This window comes from Elgaria multicarinata, chromosome 2 (genome assembly GCF_023053635.1).
Source record: "Elgaria multicarinata webbii isolate HBS135686 ecotype San Diego chromosome 2, rElgMul1.1.pri, whole genome shotgun sequence".
In the NCBI taxonomy this organism is placed as follows: domain Eukaryota; kingdom Metazoa; phylum Chordata; class Lepidosauria; order Squamata; family Anguidae; genus Elgaria; species Elgaria multicarinata.
In genome coordinates, this window is record NC_086172.1 from 134,047,886 (window position 1) to 134,069,386 (window position 21,501).

At 41.6% G+C, this 21,501-nt stretch overlaps 1 protein-coding gene across 1 annotated transcript; it reads left to right on the forward strand.

Annotated features, from left to right (window-relative positions):
* Positions 1–348: 348 nt before the first annotated feature.
* On the forward strand, positions 349–20,958 carry LOC134393438 (formin-1-like). Its single transcript, XM_063118465.1, has 2 exons — positions 349–427; positions 19,029–20,958. The coding sequence occupies exon 2, from the start codon at positions 19,153–19,155 to the stop codon at positions 20,956–20,958; it is 1,806 nt and encodes a 601-aa protein (XP_062974535.1). The 5' UTR covers positions 349–427; positions 19,029–19,152.
* Positions 20,959–21,501: the final 543 nt, after the last annotated feature.

A 21,501-nucleotide genomic window follows, 5' to 3' on the forward strand; every position in this document is an offset into this window, starting at 1 on the left:
TCATACTGAAATGCCCATAGGTGCCTGACTCTCCTCAGGGGTCGGTCATCCCCCTGCAGCCTTCCTTCATTGGTTTGGCTGGCGCCCTCTGATGCTGTGCTATTGGTTTTTCAATCAAGCCGGGAGCCTGCGAAGGCTTCAGATTGGTCAGTGGTCCTGTCAGTCCCCCCCCCCCCTCTCTCTCTCAAGCTGCCGCACACCCGCACAGGCTTTCTGTTTGTGAATGAGCCTAGAAGGCGAGAGTGTTTTATGGGGCAGAGGGGTTTAAACAGGAGGCGGTAGCAGCGGCCGCAGCAGCAGCATCGCCTGCCTGGAAGGGGGAAGAGGGGTGAGCAGAAGGCACCGATACCCGACTGGGCATCCTCTCTTTTCCTGCGCACCTGCAGCGGCAATAGCTGAGCCCACGGCGGGCTGTACTTCTCACAAGGTAAATAAGAGTCCTCGATTTGTCTGTCAGTGGGGAACTCTATCAAGTTCCCCGCAGTGTCGCTTCTTTCCAAGATAAGGCTCTTTATTCTCTTGCGGGAAGCAAAAGATATTTATTCTCTTGAGGGAAGCAAACTTCTCTCCACCACCCCCACCCCCACTTTCCCCATCAACACCATGATCAGCCCTTTCAGGTCGGCCACTTCAGTTACACGGAAAAGATGAAATCCCCCCCCCCCCCGGCTCCTCCACGGACGGCGCCTTCTGCCGTCGTCTTTCCCCTCCCCTCGCACGCTGTCTTGTCGCCCCAATTAGCCGCATTTGCATACGTATTGGCATATTCCCGTTCGCTAAAGAAATCGAACCCACCCCCACCACCCCACCCTCGTTCGTTGCCATTGTAGTCTGGTATGATGCGAGAGAGCCCGAACACGTTTGAGGGTAGGAGGGGTTGCATTTTGTCCTTCGAGCGGCTTCAAAGGGCTGCAGAACCCCTTCGTGCCCTCGGTGGGTAGCTGAGCAGAAAAAAGCACATGATTAATGTTTACAGTCTTCCAGCAGTCTGTTAACACTCGAAGCGCTAGAGCCGCGGCACTGGGAACGCGGGAGCTGCCCGGCCCTGCTTTGAATGGCGAATATTTGCATGTCCCTGAGGATCATATTGCAACAAAACTATAGTATCTTAACTTAGCAAGCTGATGAAAATAAACGCCTGCGGTGTGTAGACACGAGATTTTTTTGGCGGGTGGGCGGCAGGGGTTGCTTTCCTGTTTTCCAGTCTAATCAGCTCCAAAGGGCTTGCTAGAATGCAGGTAACACAAAAAGAGAAACTCTGTAGGAATACAGTAAGGTCTAGTGGGATGCGAATCAATTTAAGACCCAGAAATGCTTGCAGTACTCAGCCTCCGCCTTGCTGTCTAGAGCTCTCATGTTTAGTTAGCTTGGATCTACTTTGCCAACTGTCAAAGAACATCTGAAAACTGGGGATGATGTAGCATATGGCCATAGCCATAGCTGAAGGTAGAGCATCTTTAGAGAGGGAGAGATGGGCCTCATTACATAAAGCATCCTAAAATTATTGTAGAGAATCAGATGTTTTATTTCTTATTTTCAGTAGCTAGAGGAAGATAGAGGCTAACTGTACGTTACGCAAAAAAGCACATATTGGAGCCCCAATGACTTAATTTTATTTATTTATTTTAAAGTAACTTTGGGAGGAGAGACTTTGGAATGGAGAACGGGGTGGTGGTGGTGGGTAAACTATTTCTTTCCCCTGTAACTTCTCTTCTCTGCTTATTCCCCAAGGGACTTGGAAGGCAAGCAAAACACACACTGAGGAAAAGTAGCTGGGGTTGGTTTTGGAGTGGAGAAGGTTTGGGCTAGAAAAGAGTTCAGCACTGCCCTCTCCTTATGCTTCTCCACTCCAAATTCACCTCCCTCTCCCCAAGAAACTTTCTAAAATTAACAAAAGCCCCTCAGTGACAGGGCTTGTGAGTTTAGCCCACTGGTCTAATTGGGTCTTTATGTCACTTGAACAAATGTAATATTGCTACCCATTTCAATTGCTGCTAATGCTTTGGGATGTTTCAAAGGGCCATTCACCATCTTTAGATCGTATAGTGTACTATGTAGCACTGTGAACATGCTGTGGATGTTTGACCTACAGGTTAAAGAAAATGCATCAGATTTAGCAAACTGGAATTGGGGTGGGGGTGGGAAACATGCTGTAGAACCTGGAACATGGTTGGTAGTTTTGTAACAAAGTACATTTACTGCTGTCCACACATACTCACACTTCCACAGACTTCATGGTAGATTTGTTTTACCTCACTTCAGCACCAGTGACACTAAATCAATTTTCCCACACTTTATTTGAAATCCGTGTTAAAGACAAACCCTGGCCAGGCTTCCTCTAGTATGTCCATCTCTGCCTTTGAGATCTTTGGAGGGGTACCTACTTGCAGTCCCACCTATTGGCAATGTCTGAGGAGTGGTGACCCAACTGAGGGCCTTCTTGGTTGTAGCTCCTTCATTATGGAACTCACTGTTTTTGAAAATATGCTGCTGGGCATCTCCAGGAATTCAGTTCACTAAGGCCTTAGCTAGACTTACCTTTTATCCCAGAACAGAGTAAGGAAGATAACGCGATGTCTTTATTGTGAGATCCCTCCTCCTTCTACACGTGACACACAATGACCTCAGCAGGAGAGGTGTCGCGTCCGCCATTTATTTTTTATTTTTTAAAGGGACAGGAGCGCACGAATGCACAAGATAAGTGGGGTGGTTTTTTTTACTTAACTTATTTCCCCCGCTCCCCACATCCTACCTCCGATGGGCGCAGCACTCCTGAGGCGTGCTGTGTCCTGTGTGTGGCTCCCGGCGAGGAATCTTGCAGAGCTGGGTCAACCCACGGCAACAGGGCACACGTTCCGTGGTCTCGGAATCAGCTTGGGACCGTGGAAAAACTGGGGCCACAGACGAGGGCTCTATCCCAGGGCAAGGGAGGGATGATCCCTCCCTGATCCCGGGATCCCCTGTGTGTCATGTGGATGCACAGGGATGATCCCGAGGTTCGCCCAAGGATAAAGCCCTGTCTAGCTATGGCCTGAGTCTTGTAGACACATTTCTTCAGCTAGGCCTTTGGTTTCTTTTAATAAGACATTAATAAGCCTTTTGTTTGCTGATCAGCTTTTCATATTCTCACTGCTGATTTGATTTGATAGATTTTTAGTATTTTAATAGTATTGTTTTATTATAGCTTGTGTTTTGTTTTGTTACTTTATTTGTAAACCACTTTATGTTTTGTTATGAAGAGTGGAATATAACTTTAATAAATAAATAATTTGTTCTGATCTTAATGAGTTCCTATGATCCTGAAAAATGGATAGCAACTAGGGATATGCTCTGCTTCTAATCGGACCAGCGAATTAGAAGCGGAGCGGGGTGCTTCGCCTGCCCTTAAGGCGGAGGCAAAGAGGATCGAGGTGAAGGCGGATCCTTCGCCTCAATCCGGAGCTCCGCCGGAAAGGTAAGTGGGGTTTACCAGGCCCTGCCCCCTCCTCTCCCTTACCTGCGTCCGTCCACGGTCCCTCGGCTTCTTCAATTGAGCCCGCGGTTCAACCAGGAAGTCTAGGCCGCACTTGCGGCCCAGACTTCCTGGTTGAACCGCGGGCTCAATTGAAGAAGCTGACAGACCGTGGACGGAGGCAGGTAAGGCCCCCCTCCCCCTTGGTCCCTTACCGGGCTCTGCTGCCGTCGCCGCACGGGCGGCGACGGCGGCAGGGCCCGGTAAACCCCCCCACCTTCCTCTCCTGGACTTACCTGGCACCATTCCCCTCCACTGCGGAGCTCCGATTCGGAGCCGGAGCTCCACGGCGAAGAGGAGCGGAGTATGGGTGGAGCGGCGCAGAGCGGAGTGGGCCGATCCGAAATTTTTGGATCGGCCCGCGGGGCGGAGCGGGGGGTCCGTGCACACCCCTAATAGCAACTAACAGCTGCTAGGTCTTGCCAACTCAGAGGTGAAAGAGGATTGTGGAAAGAGCCATGGTAGTTGAAAGCAGAGCACTTTGGAGGGTGTTTAAGATGATGCACGCAAGGCACTACTCTCTGATACCCAGCAGAAAGTAATGTGTGGGTGCAGACCTTTGTGAGGAAGTAAAAATCTCAGTGATTGACAGTTTAGGAGGGGGAGGAGTCCCCTGATCTCTCCCCCATTTCCCACAATACAGCTGACTGTATTTTAAAAGGATTCTAGGCATGAGCAGCCCAAGCTGCCTCTTACATACTCCAGTGAATTAGGCCAAATAAGTCATGTATTGTATTATTGTGAGCTTCCTACAGGACCCGACAATTCATCGCAGGTATTGGAAAACTGGAAATGCCTTCCAGTATCTCAGCAGCAGCATCCACTGAACTCACATAGCTGACATTAATTACTACTTTTCTGTTTTCCCAGTTCTGATTTCCAAGTTCATTTCTCAAATTATGAAAATTTATTACTGTTAAACAAAATTGCATGATTTACTTTCCATTTCATTGAGAAACAGTATTTTACTCAGCCTTTGTTTCTTTAAAGTTCTGGGCCCTTTTACAGCCCAGTCCTAAGCTTGGAATTTACTTCCAAAAATTATGCATAGCCTTTGAGTAATCCAGGAATACAGAGAGAGTCAAATTGAAATCTGTCTCTAGTCTCTAAGCAGATATGATTCTGTGGTACAAAAAAAATACACCATATAGGCATTAATAACCAAAGGTTTTAGATGATGCTCCTCAATTGTAGAATGGTTATATTCAATTGAAAACCAGCATGTTTTAATTGATATAGAAACTGTTAGAAGACATGCTAAAAGAAGACCTAATTTGACCACTCCTGAAGAAATCCAAATTGCATTAACAATTATAGGCCAGTGGCTTCTATTTCCTCCTTGGGAAAGATGATTAAGAAAGTGGTGGCCAGGCCACCACTGTAGGATAAAATTGATTGTCTAAATCCATTTTGTGTTTCAGGCCTAGTTTTGGTTTTCCTGTGAAATGACTTTTGTCAAGAGAAAAATAGGGAGTTCGGTGACCCTGTTAATTCTCCTGGTCCTCTCAGCAACTTTCAATACCATCTCCCATGGGTTGGTTGTGGAAGGCACTGTTTGGCAGGGTTTTTTTCTCCTACTTGGATGGTCATTACCAGAATGTGGTGCTGGGGGATTATTTTTCAGATTTGGGGCATTCCATATTTTGGTGTTCTGCAGGGTTTTGTTCTGTTCTTCTATACCGTCTAACATCTATACAACTGCTGGGTGAGGGAGATTTAGTCTGGAGATTTAGTCTGAGGTGTCACCACTATGAGGATGACCTACAGCTTTATCTCTTTTTCATCAGACACAGGTGTTCTGTAGTACTGAACTTTAGTTTGGGTGTAGTAATAGGCTGAATGAGGGTGAAAAGACTGAGAGTTAATCCAGATGCAACAGAGGAATTGTCAGGGCTCCATCTCATCCAGGATTCTGTTCACACAGTGGCCAACCAGCTGCTTATGGGAAGCCCACCAGTAGGACATGAGTGCAATAGCTCACTTCCTATTGTGTTCCCTGGCAACTGGTGTACATAGGAATAATGCCCCTGCCAAATGAAGTGAGGCAGGTGGCTGCCAAAGGGAGGGCCTTTTTGGTAGTTAACTACCTTGAACTCTAATTTTAGTGAAAAGCTGGGATAGAAATGTAATAAATAATAGTGAAACTGGTTGTGTAACAGCCTACCCAGGGAGGTTTGCCTGGTACCATCCTTATATTTTAGTGCCAGATGAGATCTTTTTGTTCACTCTAAACGAACTAAACCTCTCACATTTAAAATCTGTGTTTTTAATTCCAGGTTTTTGTTTTCTGTCTTATATTTCTGCTGTTTTGATTGTATAGTGTTTTACCTGGTATTTAAATTTTTATACTTATTTATTTTAAGCTGCCCAGAAAACTTTACATTATGGGGTGGCTTACAAATGCCATAAATGATAAGTAGCTAAATGCCACCAGAACAACATTGGTACCAAGGCTTGGAGACCAGGAGAATTACCACGATGGGAAGGATCAACATGGCTGCCACTTCCTTGCTGCCAGAGTAATGCTAGAATATAACGTGAAAGGCCTTTCTTGCTACCTTTCCTTTAACTTTGGTTCTTATAGACAGATTCATGAAGAATGTGTTTCATGATAGCTATATGTGTATCCTCCTGGTTCAGAGGCAGTATGGTATTGCATGACAGCTTTATTTATTTATTTATTTATTTTATTACATATTTATATTACACAACAGCCAAAGCTCTCTGGGCAGTTTACAATTAAAACCATAATATACAAAAATCAATATTTAAAAGTTTTGGGGAGGAGAGGGCTATTGCCTTCACATCCTGCTTGTTGGCTTCACAAAGTCATCTGGTTAGCCAATGTGGGAAACAGGGTGTTGGGCCAGTAGACCATCAGAGTTCTTCACACATTCTTATGACAATGCTAAGGATTGAACAAGGGGTCTTAATTCAGCTAATGAGTTATTGATGCTCCTTCTCATCTGTCAGCACTAATTGGTTTTTAAGATTATATCCTAAACTTGGTAATGGGAAGAGGTTTCAGAGCCTGTGAGCTTAGCAAATGGTGTGAACCTACTTCTGTAGAAGGCAGTGGTTATTTTTCAAACAACCCTCCTAATGTAGGAGTGAGGTTTTTCCCCCTCCAGAACAGGGCCTGCATTCCCAAGGAGCCATCTAGGAGTTACAGAGGATGTCCCTCCTGCAAAACATGGTCATCCTCACCATCACTCTCGCACACAAATCCATATATCTGCATTTATACGTTTGCATACATAAAGCAGACACACACACACGCACATAACATGCACACTGATACATATGCAAATTCACGCTATAGGTAGGCTCTCTAACTGCAATTAGATATTGGTGAGAAAATCTTTCATTGAAAGCAATGGAAGATTTTTTCAGCCTAATTGCTGCTGGGGTGGTAGTGGTGTAGGAGTGGGATGGGGCAAGGCAGGGAGGGTCCCGTTCACATGATGGAGTCTCCCTACTCATGTTTTAGGGTTCTTCTTTTACAATCTAGTAATGCATTCTGACCTATAGCCCACCACATCACTCACTGAGGTAACAGGCCACTGCCCACAAGAATTTTTGGTGTCCTAGTTCAAATCTCGCCACACACATTTCATGTAGCATAGACACCTCACAACACAGAGAGAGACCGAGTGCTACCTGTTTATTCCAGTTCCTCTGCCACCTATGGGACACCAAGGTAAACTCTGCCCACCACATTGCAGTTTGCAGGCCATATGCAGATAGTCTAATGAGAATTCTGCTTCTTGCCGACACTCCCAAGCCTTCCCAATTGTTCCATGGTGATTTGGACCATTCTGTTCTCTACCATTTCCCTCTCTTAGCCACCGTTCACCAGTATCCTCCTTCACAGTGTGGTTGAATATGAGGGAGAAGATAGAACCAGTAGAACCCTGGGACAGCCAGATATTCTATCCCACTGCCCCATGAAATATAGGTCTTCAAATGTATAAGCACCTGGTATGTACTTACGTTGGGTTTTTTATTTGATTATATGGCTATGTATATTAATGTAGTTTGATTAACTATGGCATGGATAATGATTTGCTATTATATTTAATTATTATGAAACAAAGCAGAAGAAAATGTTCAAAAAATAAATGAAGCTCCATTAGCATGGCAATTTTGATAAGGAAACACTAATTTATTCATGAAATTAAAAGAATGTTGATGCATTTATTATATCTAAATATGCATATTGTTTGCCACAACATGGTCTAGCTATCCCTGTGTCTTAATTCCACACCAAATTATCTGTATACCTACTGGAAACAATTTACACTTATTTATTTATTACATTTTTATATCGCCCAATAGCCGAAGCTCTCTGGGCGGTTCACAAAAATTAAAACCATAATAAAACTACCAACAGGTTAAAAACACAAATACAAAATACAATATAAAAAGCACAACCAGGATAAAACCACGCAGCAAAATTGATATAAGATTAAAATACAGTGTTAGAACTGTAAAATTTAAATTTAAGTTAAAATTAAGTGTTAAAATACTGAGAAAAGAAAAAGGTCTTCAGCTGGCGACGAAAAGAGTACAGTGTAGGTGCCAAGCGGACCTCTCTGGGGAGCTCATTCCACAGCCGGGGTGCCACAGTGGAGAAAGCCCTCCTCCTAGTAACCACCACTTCCTGAAATGTTTCTTAATTGGTTTTAAAATCTTTACAACAGGCAGCTGGACAACCATCTGTCAGGGGTGCTTTAGGGTGGATTCCTGCATTGAGCAGGGGGTTGGACTCGATGGCCTTGTAGGCCCCTTCCAACTATTCTATGATTCTATGCCAATTCCTTTCCGGGCAAAATATAAGAGAGGGAAATGGCAGTCACACACCAGAAGACCTTTTCCGTTGCCCCCCACCCCACCCCCAGCTGTGGAATGACCTGCCAGTTGAAATGTACCTGCTGATTTCTTTGAAAGTCTTTCAGCAGGCATTAAAGACTGGCAGACCTTCCCTTTTTAAAATCTTATTGCTGACAGTTATATATTGTTTTTTTATGCTGTATGGTTTAATTGTTTTATGTTTTTAAATTATTTGTAACATTTTTATGCTGCCTATGGTATTGTTTTATTGATAGTTTTATCTTGTTTAAATTGTTTTAACTTTGTATGCTGCCTGGGGTATTCTGTATATAGGATATAAATTGATCAGGGAAGCTCGAAGGATGGCAACAAGGGAGAAGAGGGCCTTTTCAGTGGTTGCCCCCCGACTGTGCAACGATCTTCCCAATGAGGCTCGCCTGGCGCCAACATTGTTATCTTTTCGGCGCTAGGTCAAGACTTTTCTCTTCTCCCAGGCATTTTAACAGCATTTAACAACGTTAAGTTTGTTTTTAATGGACCCCAGAATTGTTGTTTTTAAATGGATACTGTTTTTATACTGTTTTTATGTTTTTTAAAATTTTGTATACTTTTAATGTTTACTATTTTTAATTGTTGTAAACCGCCCAGAGAGCTTCGGCTGTGGGGTGGTATATAAATGTAATAAAATAAATAAATAAATAATCCACATTCAAAAAGAGGCCTGTGCAAATGGTGACTTGCCAAGTATTAACTTGCCAATGTCCATGTATTGTGGTCTGCTAGGTGCTTCACAATCCCTCCTGCTTTTGCAATACTAAGCAAGAGCACATTTTGCTTTAGTTTAGTTTTGTTTTGAGTTCCTGGAGGCTGGGTTCAGCTTTGTGGTTCACAAGTTGAACAGGCCCCTTGAAATCAGGCTAGTTATCCTCTAGCTTCTCAAGCTGACTTAAGATCTTAGAATTTTTTTTGCAGTTACTGCTGCAATCAAATTAGCTGTGGAGTCCAGTAGGATTTTTGTTTTTTTTAGAGTGCCCAATTTACCTTTACTTTGAAGCTATTTGTTTTACCATAATATTGTTTGCTGGTTATTACCTTTAGGATACACAATCCATAATCCCTGATGATGTAGAGTTATTGGCTTTAGGCTTCTTGCTAATTGCATTTACAGGCCACAATAGTTTGCTTAGATCTGTGTAAAAAAAATCAATAGTAAACACTAGTATTCTCTTCAGCACAAGCATGGTGCATTGCTTTAGGATAACTTTCACAGATGTGTTAGCATTATTGCATGTTAATATTAATAAATCCTATATCATATCAACTCTCCTGGTATTGTTAATTCCAGAGCTGCTTCATGATTAAACTGTATTTCTTGGCTTAGGATGTATATTTTTCGCAATTAAAATAAATGTCAATATCTCCCTTGCCCAACTAGAACATAAAAGAAAATGGGATAAGTTCAATAACTGATATATTAGAATTTTTTTAAAAAATAAACTATGCTGAGTTGTTTCATTGTTTAATTCAGAAATACAGAGCATGAATACAGAGCATGATTATCTAATTAAATGAATTTATTCATTTGAATTTTTATTTTTCAATATATCAAATGCTGAGAGCAGGTTACCAATATTTAACTCAAAGGATGAAGAAGTTAATGCAAACAAAAGTCACAACTGATGTATTGTCCTCTTCCAATGCAATCTTGAATGTTGACAAAACCTTGAGGACAAGAAACCACTGAGAATGCTTCTTTATACCCTTGTGAGAAATGGCTTGGAGCTGGCAGAGTGTAAAGGATAGCCTCAGTTGAGCTTGATGTGTAGTGTAAACTGTTGGACTAAGACCAAGGAATCCTGGGTTTAAATCCTCAACCATTAAGCTTGCTGGGTGATCTCAGGCCAATCACTATCTCTCAGCCTAATTCACAGGACAGTTTGGAAATAAAATATAGAGGGGAAGAGAACCATAGTTGTATTCAATGCTAGTGTAGCCTGCCCCATTCATTTGAATGGGTCCACATCATATACAACCCTATGTGTGCACCTCTGAACTTCTTGGAGGAGGAACAGGAGAAAGGTGTCATAAATAAGTGATGGTGGGATACAGAGAAGAAGCTAGAAGATTGCTAAACTGTGTAAAGTTTGAGAGATTAACAGGGCAACCCTACCTGCCATTGTGGGAGATCTTGAGGTCAGAGCCTCAGACAAAACCAAAGCCTGCTGGGTTTATAAAGGCAGGTCTATGGAAGAGAGGGGAAGAGTGTCATTTCCACCTTTTTCCTTCTCCCCAGCATTAAGTTTCCCCCCTTTCTTAACAAATCCCCCCCCACTGAAAGCAATGGAAAAGAACTGATCCATGCCAGCTCCAGGGCTGGCATAGACCAGGAATGGGCAGACTTCAGGGACATGGGATATTACTTTGTATTTTAGTAGAACTCAGATCCACCAACCAGAGCCAGGTGAAAAAGGCATACACTTTGAAAGAATTCTGAGCCCATGAATTTGTTTTGAGGAATGAACTTACAGTCCTTCCATTCAAAAATCCACCCCTGGTCATGCCTCCACTGTTCAAAGCACAGCAGGACCTTTCTGGTATGGTCCTGAGGAATTTGCATTGAAAAACTCCCTCAGCTTTGTGCAGCATTGAAAACTCCCTCAGCTTTGTGCAATGTGCAGGACAAAGAAGGAGTTCTCATCAGAGGGGGAAGGTGCAGTTGCCATTGGTGACCAGGTGAATTGTGGAACCCTAGATACAGGCCCAACATCAGCATGCAGCATTGTTGGGCAGCTGTTAGGAACTTGGCCGGGCTCACCATTCACAGAGGCCTACCCCTACCCCCTTCTGCAAACTAGAAGGTTTCTGGTGCTGGGCAGCTCAGTCAGTAGCCATCATTTAAATCCCAGAATGCCCCCAACATACTGTTGCTCTACCACACATAGGACATTGTGGAACTCCTATTGGGGGTCGTTATTGCTAACTTAGTGTTGCTGTGTGTTTTGGATTGTTTAGGGGAGGGAGAGAGAACTTTTCCCATTTTGCAGATATGATGGTGTACACTATACAGTAAAGGAAAGGATATTCATCTAGTAAAGATGTTTCGGAATAAATCCAAAAGTCATTTGAAATGCCCCTTTCCCTGGCCCCGCCCCTTCCCCCAACCAACTGTCACTTGGTGGTTGCCCAGTTTTTGTGCAATTTATTCCTTACTTCCAAAAGGCTTAGTTCCTGGCAGTAGGTGTTGTGCCTCAGCTTGGGATAGGAGGAACAGCTGAGCCTGGGAGTGTGTGGCAGAGGCCTTTCACAGGAACACGCAGAAGCCAGCTGCAGGCCAACGCAGCTGACAGCAATTCCTAATCACTACTATCTCAATATAAGACATGCCACAACCCCTGAGCAGTGCCGGAAGCAATTGTTGTACTTCTGTACCTTTGCCCTCGCATACTAGCTCCTGAAACGTGCCTGAACATAACCTGATCTTGGACTGGACTCTGACTACTGTTTGGCCCTCTCTTGCTATAGTGTATTTATTTATTTACAATATTTATATACCACTCCCTATCTGAAGATTTTGGAATAGTAAACAAATTGGATAAAATAATTGCTATCAGCTGTGTTGGCCTGCAGCTGGCTTCTGCCTGTTCCTGTGAAGAGCCGTTCCCCACACACTCCCAGGCTTCCTGCTCTTCCTGCTCTATCCCAAGTTGAGGCACAACAGTAGGAGCTTTAAGCTATTATATGCTGGTATTTGGGGGGGTGTCCACCTCTTGCTTTTGGCCCTACCCACCAATAGAATGCAGACTGCAAGAACTTCTCCACAATGAAACTGGCTCTTGGGCTAAAAGAGGTTCTGTCCCTCACCCCACAGGTGAGGTTACACATCAGTGTAACCTTTCTGATGACACCTGCTTCCTTCTTTCATTTTCAGCAAACTTTTGCTGAGGGAAACTGCCAGGCTGTCCATTTGTTCCATCAGCTTTCAGCTAGTGTTTCATCTAAAAACAACATTTATCCTGGTATAAGCTTTCATGACTATAGCCCATTTCACTATAGTCCACAAAAGCTTATTCCAACTAGTGCTCAAGCACTAGTTTAAAACAAAAATGAGTAAAATTGGTCTGATAGATCTCTAGTAATGAGACGTACACTATTATATTCTTATATAAATCAGATATTTGTGTTGTATTTTTATTTTTTTGATTGTGAGCCAGTACAAATCCTGATGTTGGGGAATAAGTTTTAGGAAGAACAACCAAGCTATAATCACCCTCCTCATTATAGCAAAGTTTAACAACCATATAGTAGCTCCGATTTTTTCAAAAGGGATTCATGTTACTTTTGACTTCCTTGAAGCAATAATCTAGTCTTAAAAAGAAAAGCTGACTCAGTAATGTTGCTTTTCCAAAACACAATTGGTTTTATACCAGCAATTTCAGCTCATTACTATGTGGTGTGACTGCTAATCTACTGTTACAAACATCCTTCATGTTCAACTACCAGACAAGGAGGGGGCCATAGAAACATAGAACTTCTTTGTCCAAAATCTGAGGGTTGAAATTCCGTTGAAACTTTACTTTTTTGACATCCTGTATTTATTTTAATAAATACAGAGGAAGAAGATGAGAGTTTTTCATCTGCTTATGTGGATTTGAACAAACTAATTTTATTTTCTGTATGGCAGAATTTACCATTTTTGTACTGGCTAGAAAATACAGTATTTTGATTAAAAACCCAACTGGTTTCAATCATTACATTGACTTACTTTGATTGTTTGTCTTCCTCTTTGATTCCATTTTGCTTCTATATTTAAAAACCATCCTATCTCATATGAGATGCTACCCAAATTCATTGTAGCTTATCTTGGTGATCTCCAACCTTATGCTCTGAGTCATCCCTTGCTGCTTTGTATAAACTGGGCAAGGTTCATAAATCAACTTGACTGCTTTTCTCATGTGGGGAGAATATAATATTTTGCATCCATAAAGCTCAATTTTGATCTCTGTGAGAGGCTGCTAAGTTTTTTTTCCCCTTGTTGAAAAGGGGCAGCTATTGACTGCTGCATTCTGCACTAGCTCTAGCTTTCAGAGCAGCTTTAAGGGCAGCCTCACATAGAATGCATTGTAATAATCCACTCTTGAGGTTACTAGCACCTGTACCACCGTGGCCAAGCTATCCCTGTCTAGGAGAGGCTATGTCTGGTTCAAAGATGGTAAAAGGCACTCCAAGTCACCATGGCCATTTGGGCTTCCAGCGACAGTGATGAATCTAAGAGTACCCCCATGCTACAAACCCGAACTTTCAGAAGGACTGCAACCCCATCCAGAGCAGACAATGAGCCTGTCTCCAGGACTCTGGAACCACTCATCCAGAGGGCTTTTGCCTTGCCAGGATTCAACTTCAGCCCATCACAGAGTCTATACACAGATCCAGGACTTGCACAGCCTCACCTGAATCAGATGTCACAGGGAGATAGAGCTGTGTGTCATCAACATACTGATGGCATTTGGCTCCAAATCCCCTAATAACTGCTCCCAGCAGCTTCATATAGATATTGAACAACATTGGGGAAAGATGGTACCCTGTGGAACCCCATAGCTCAATTGCCTAGGGGCTGAGGGTTACTTTCTGAAATCAGCCCTGTAAGTAAGTACTAGAATCTCTGTAATACATGCCTCCAATGCCCATCCCACAGAGTTGATCCAGGAGGATACCATGGTCATTGGAATCAAAAGCCAATGAGAGACTGAGCAGAATTAACAGGGTTACACACACCCCTCTCAAAAGATCATCCATCAGGGTGATGAAGGCAGATTCGATACCATGACCAGCTAGAAGAAGAGGCATTGGGGAAGCAAAGAGGAGTGGTAAAAGGGAAGCTTGTCTCACCAGCACACTTATTTGCCATCTGCTCCACTGAATGGTGGATAGCTGGGGCTAAGATATCAGATTCGTTGTGACCAGGGATTCTTCCACACTACTTGTTTAGTCTGGAATAGCCACACTTTGTTCATTCTCTTTTTACAGGGCATCTACACAGTTTTTCCCTGAGCTTCCACCATTTTTTCAAAACTACATTAAAAGATGTTGGAAAGAATGAAACTGTAGCACAAACTCTGCAAGTATAGTCTTCCTTTGTGCTGCTCTTCTGTCTTTTTAAAAATGCATGGTTTTGACATGTGCAGTGATGCATTGGATAGCTAAACTTATCTCCATGCAGCTAAACTTCAGCACATCTTCACTACTACCTTTCTGCTTGGTACCATTTTGTCAGCATATTCGTTTTTTCTTTTTTTACTTTTTCCACATTTGCTCCAGAGGGTCTGCAAAGAGCTGCATAGGGGAGGGGGAAACTGTTTCTTCAGCTTTTTCCATTCTTTTGGCAGATGGTCAAGGTTGGATACAATTCTATATCATCATCATCATCATCATCAATAATATAACAACTACACAAAAGCATTTGAAAAAAATGTTTTAGCAGAAATTTAAACATTAAAGAAAATCTGCTGTCCCGGTGCTGTTTTAGCATTGCTTTTATTTCTCCCTCAGTCTTCTAAATTCTTGCTGAAAAATTTAATTGTACAGTACAGCCTAAATAAAAAATTATATTAGCATACGTTTAAACCTTGATCAAAATATGATTGTAAACATGGCATGCTCTGATGAATTAGTCCCTTCCCTGCCTTCATAGCTATGACACACAAGCTGGGTTCAGACAACACTATAACCAATGCTGGTTTAAATAGCCAGTGGTTGGTTATTTAACCCACCATGGGTTATCGTGTTGTGTGGAGGGAGTTTTTTTTCACTATGGTTGGTTAATTGGCCAAAATAACCAACGCAAATAACTAACGCTGTGTAGAGTTGGCTATTTGAACTACCATTGGTTATCATGTGTGGAGGGCACCGTTGCTTATTTTCTCAGCCACCATTGGTTATTTCATCAGCCACAGAGTCACAAAGTAAGAGTAGTCAAAATGGTGGCTGCCACTCTAGTCCAGCAGCAGTGGCTGATGGGATACTAGTGGGAGGACTGTGGGGGAAGAGAGGGCGGGGGATGAGTGAGTCATCTCATCATGGACTCAGTGTTGATCCTAATCCACACCACAGTTGATTATCATCATGTTGTGTGGGGAATACCCCCTAGTTAAACTGTTGAGTTGATTATTAACCCACCATTGACTACTGTGTTGTCTGAATGCAGCCACACACTAGTGTGGTCAGAACAAAATAAAAAGTGCTATAATTCTTTATGTGTGTTGGATAGCATTAGGAGGTGCCTGTCTGGAAGTACACCAGTATTTGGGCAATTTCTCTCTTGTTCTCCCCAATGTACCCTGAAACTATTTTGAGGTTTGGATGCTTGATCATAGGATCACAACAAAATTATTGTGTGTGTATGTGCAAAGAATTTTCTCCAGCTTACAGTACTGAAGAGGTGTGAATCGACTCTTGAAGAAAGTACTGTGTACTATCTTATTGCTTCCCACAACAATTTTGTAGCCTTGATTGGCTGTTACTCCAAAGCATTAAGAATCAGCCAGATGACAAATCACTGGTTAAGGAGTAGTTTCTTTTCAGTACATTTCCACAGACTGTGGAATCATCTTGTATATCTGTGATTTAGTCAAACTTATGCACAGGCTCACATCACTATGTAGTAGAAAATGTTTGTAGCAAAAATCATTATAAATTGTGTATTAAGATTTACATTTTTATGACACATCCTTTAATTTTGAATATTATCCTACAGAATACAATTGCAAAACATGTGACTAAATTTTTAGACTTTAATCATTCTTTTAAGATCAACACTAATTTCTGTGGAGATTGTGCAATATATGTTAAGTGCTCACACATGAGGAAACATAAATTATTCCTTCAGCATACACAATTAATCACTGTTTCATGAGAGCCTTTAGCTTTTAAGGTTCAATGGTAAGGTTATATATCCTGGATGTGTGGAATTTAAAGAAAATTAGATAAGGCAAGTAGATTTTCCTATATTTCCCTGTGCTGACCCTCTCTTTGCCCTCTTCAAAGTCACTTTCGCAGAATAGTAGTCATGAAGGTCTGTTACACCTCTTGTCATTGCACGCTACTAAGTGTAGCCTACTAATACACATTTTAGGTGCAGGATTGTACCAATACTGCTCCTCTGATATGCACACAAGTCATTGTTGTATCTCTGGTGTCATAAACTCCAGCCCTCAGACCTTCCAGTGTGCAGCTGAGGAATCTGTTAAGGACAAGCCATAGTCTACTTCCTCAAGGGTGCCTTATTCAGGGCCGTCCTGGCCAGCGCTTCCATCATCCTCTCAATCAGAGGAGGCATTCCCAGCAGAAATGCCATCTCCCCAGCCTTGCAGATGTCTTAGGCTACAAAATCAGGCAAGTGCTTTTTAATACCCCTGTCAGCAAATTTAGGGAGGGTTTGATCAGTCTATATAAAGAAAGCTTCAGTTGGCTTTAGCATTGCTACCAACTTCCTTTGCATGCCTCAAGGAACCACAGAATGGGACAACTGGCCCATTTGAGCAACATAACAACCTAGCACTACACAGGTCTTGGACTGAGCAAGGGCATGAGGGCATGAACTGTTCAAGTGGTGTAGGTTTCTGCCTGCCTCTTTGTATGAGCAACTAGTAGGTGTGTCCCCTTCACTTTCATACAGTTAGAGAATCATCTAAAGAATTATGCGAGAGCTTTCGGGGGGGTTGCGGGGGGGGTTGCTAGAAAGTTGGTAGTAGTTACAATTATAGGAAATGGAAAGCCATGGCCTTTACATCACTTATTTGGAGAAATCCTGTTGAGATGTATGATTTTGTCAGATCTTTCATAAACACATACTGAGAGCAATTGTCTGTCACTTTTTATGTAAGTGGTGTGAAAGTAGCAGCACATTCAAAAGAAAGCAGTGTACTCCAAAATAAAGTAAAACCAGAATGGAACATATAATGCATGTCACTTTGAGAAATTAAATTAGAATGAAGCATAACGTAATTACTGTGTCTCTAGCATCCGCAGCGCTGTTAGCACGTGCTCATACATCATACTTTATCAATAATATGTCTAACCAAATACGAAAACAAACAAGAAATAAATGGTCTGGTTGAACTCACATTTAGAATGGAAATGTTTTTGTGTGTGCTAAAAGAAATAAAATCCACCTTAAAAGCTTTTTCACTCATACTAATTTTAAGCAAACCATTTTTGTCATTGTTCAATTTTGTTTTTCTGCAGCATGTTTGTTCTGTTTCTGCATGACGTATTGGCCAATGACTATTGCAATGGAACTCAATTAATTTTTAGGCAACCACAATAATGATTCTGGATTGTTTAGATTTATGCAAAAAGTTTCAGAGAAAACTATACAACTTCTGAGAATAGCTCTGTGTGTGTGTGTGTGTGTGTGTGTGATGTATGAATGTCAGATTTCACATGGCACTGGTCTCTGAAAGTCAACTTTGGGACTATCATGGATTATGTTGTAATCTGCCTAGTAGATTCATACGTTTGATAGTTTTAGTAGAGGTAGACCAGGTGGGAAAATATGCTTTCCATTGGCCCTTCTTCCTCTTCATGGTGTGCACAACAGATGTTAACTAGAAACATCTCAATTAGGGCAAACTTTCAAAACATTGGCATTGCTTTCAGACAAGTTTTTTTTAAAAAAAAAATCATACAATTGCCCTGCCTATTTCATGGAGGAGATCTCTTCGTTTAAGAGGAGATCCAGACATCATCATCTTCCACTTGAAAACCCCAGCCAATGCTGCTTATCATAGAATCATAGAATCACAGAGTTGGAAGGGGCCTACAAGGCCATCGAGTCCAACCCCCTGCTCAATGCAGGAATCCACCCTAAAGCATCCCTGACAGATGGTTGTCCAGCTGCCTCTTGAATGACTCTAGCTTTGTTCTTTCCACACAAAAACTCTTAAAAGGAAAAGTTATAATAGCTGCACAATATGTTTTGATTGGTAGTGCTAAAAGCTGCCTGTTTGAGACAAATATGCCTGCGTGCTTAAGTTAGTGAAGTGTCAGAGCACAGGACTAAGCATGTTTCCATACTTTCTTCCCCTATTTGTATAAGCTATAATTAAAACAGAGGCTGCAGTGATCTTATAAGTTATGAATGTAGAGGTGAAGGATGTATGACCCAAGGGAGATTGTGCTGCAGTACCACATAGCTAATTTCCCCTTTTTACATAGGCAGCATATGTGCCTGGGTATGTCTGAGGTGACCCTCTGAAAGTGGGAAAAGGTTCAGTTTATGAACTATTCCTGAACTAGTCCAGCTATTCATCATTTACCTGCATATGCACTAATTATATTTTACAGCAATGGAAGCTTCTGAATCATCTAATGGCAGCCCCAGATATAATGCCTTGTAATCCAACTAGAAGGTTACCACATCATGTACATAGTCCTTGTGTAGCGATTAAGCGCATGAGCTATAATGTAAAATCTCTGGTTCAAATATCAGCCCAGCTATGAACTCATTGGGTGGCCTTAGGCAGGCTGTGTCTCTAAGCCCCCATCCATAGCATGGAGATAAGAATATCAGATTTCTTCACAGCTTGTTTTAAGAATAACTGAGAAAGTATGTGTTGTTTTTACTTTTGGGAGCTGGGAATAGCTAGAATTTATTTTTTTGACAAACTTCTCTTTTTCTTTTTAACAGGAAATGTTACTGTAGAAGATTAGTCAGATGCCTCCTCTACTTTCCTTGCATCACATGGCATGGCATGCAAGGTTAGGAATATTGACTTAATTAATTTAAATGCATGAATAATTAGGCAAACACAATGGAAGGCACTCATACTGTCCTCCAGTTGTACAGACCCGCTATGGAGCTTTGCTACGTCAGTTTCTATCTCCCAAAGGGAAAAGTCAGAGGATTTACATACAAGGGTTGTGTAACTCTAGACAAATCCAATAAACGTTTTCATAATTGCTATCAAGTGAGGGAAGGCTCTGAAGAAGCAGGATCAAGAGGACAGACCTGTGAAAACATTGGAGACATCTTTTTCAAACAAACGACGACTAAGGATATTCTTACTGAGCTCTATAAACTAAATGCCGAAAAAGAAAGGCTCTTGGCTACTCTGCTTAGTTCAACCCACATTCTAGGTGTTAAAATGGGAAATCAGGATGGAAAGCTGCAAGAAGTTTCTGAAAGCCAGAAATATAAAAATGATGACCACCTGGATCACCAAGAGTCTCTTTCAGGATCCATGGAGAAAAAGAAAAATAAAAAAGCAAGGAAACCTAGCAAACGGAGAGAGAGCATTGAGGACTTCATAAACAAAAAAATGAAAAGAAAGAGTCCTGCAATTTTGGAATCTTCAGCAGTGAACCGCAAAGAAATATTGTTGGGAAATGACAAATTACTTTCCGCCAAATATCCTGCTGATGTCTCTTCCAGTTTTTTCACATGTTCTTATCAAGAGAAGGTGGAAGGCAAAGATGATTCATCATCAGATGTGAATAAACTACCAGAAAGATCAAGGAGAGAGTGGTATTTACTTGAGAACAGTCAGGCTATGGGTTCCGATACAGATCTCTCTGTTTCTTTCTCAGAGTATGATAATGATGTGTTTGGACATTGTTTTGCACATCCCAGCCATAGTCTGTTAGATGATGTAGAGGATACCCTTAAAGTGATTCAGGTGCAGCAGCACAACCCATTGCTAAACCGTTTTCAAGAAACTTCCATCAAAAAACCCAAGGTGTTTGATAAGACTGTAGCACCTGAAGTGATGCATGGGTATAACCTTATTGCAGGGAACGGCAAAAGCAAATCTGAAGACAGAGAGGTTTCTAAAGCACAAGTTGGAAGTGCCTCTGTAGAATATGGTCAAATATCTTATACCACCAGTAAGAAGAGCAAAGAACCAACTGGTTCTGATTTTGGCACCGCAATGCAGGTGAAAGCATACGAAGGCTATATCCAGCAAAGTAAAGAAGAACAAGATCATGTTATTGATGAATCATGTAGTCTAGTGGGAGCAGTCAATAAAACCTTACTGAAAGTTATTCAGACTGATAGGTTAGATGAAACTGCAGAGTGGAAGAGATTACAACATATATCAAGCCCAACAGGCTTGGTATATGAAAAAAGAGAAAAAAGAACTCCGGTACCCCAAGAGAACAAACATTTGTCTTTACACCTGCCAATACATTTGAATCCTGATATTTGTCAGACGAGGACTAATGTTAAACAGGAAGATAAAAGGCCGCTGTCTCCATCTTTAGTAGCGGTTAGCAATGTTTTTAATACTTCATATCCACCATCCAATACACACAAACAGATGTCGCCTCTTCCTTCTCCTTTATCCTCAAGTCTGCCTAGCCCACAGCTTCACCACAGAATACTTCCATTGCCCACGCTTGACACTGAAGAATCTGTGTTTAGTGACTATGACAGTTCAAGTCATTCTACTACAAATTTCCCATTGGGTAAAGACTTGGAAGTACAGTTGCATCTCAAGTTTTCTGAATTTGGACATCCTGGACTTTCTCTGAGACAACCAGGCCTATATCAAGGTGGTAATGTGGACCCTTTAGAAAAAAACAGCATTCAACTACAGCCTCGACTGAATTCAGGTTAGTCATATTTTAAATATTTTTTTTAAAATGCCAAGATGAGGTATATTCTGTTGGGAACTTCTTTTGTGCAAGTTACATTGATATTTATGAGATTTGTGAAAGATAAGCTCCTGGAGAACAGCATAACGTGTGGTTTTTAAAAGTGCCTTGCGAGTTATGCCTATTTCTAATTCTTGGGAGAACTTATTTGAAATGAAAATAATATGATAGATATTAGCCTAAGCTTTTTATAGATAAGTCAAATAAAAGATTAAAAGTTCTTACTACATTTAGCAATTCAGCTTAGTTATATAGGTTATGAAAATTAAACTATATAAAGATCATAGTCATATTTTACATTAACCTTTTTATTTCTTCCATTAAACATGCTGCCTATTTATGAAGACTTTTATTCGTTTTTGTATATTGAACTAACAAATTGTGTGTTGAACTATATTCATTTGCTCTAGCTGATACATTTGGAGTAGAATCTGCCACACAGAACTTCTTATCTATGAATACTAACATAACAAAGCTAAAAAACAATATTGTTTCTAATAACGTGC

Bases quoted from the DNA above. Each gene is read 5' to 3' on its own strand.
- LOC134393438 (XM_063118465.1), top strand. From the start codon at position 19,153: ATGGAAGGCACTCATACTGTCCTCCAGTTGTACAGACCCGCTATGGAG.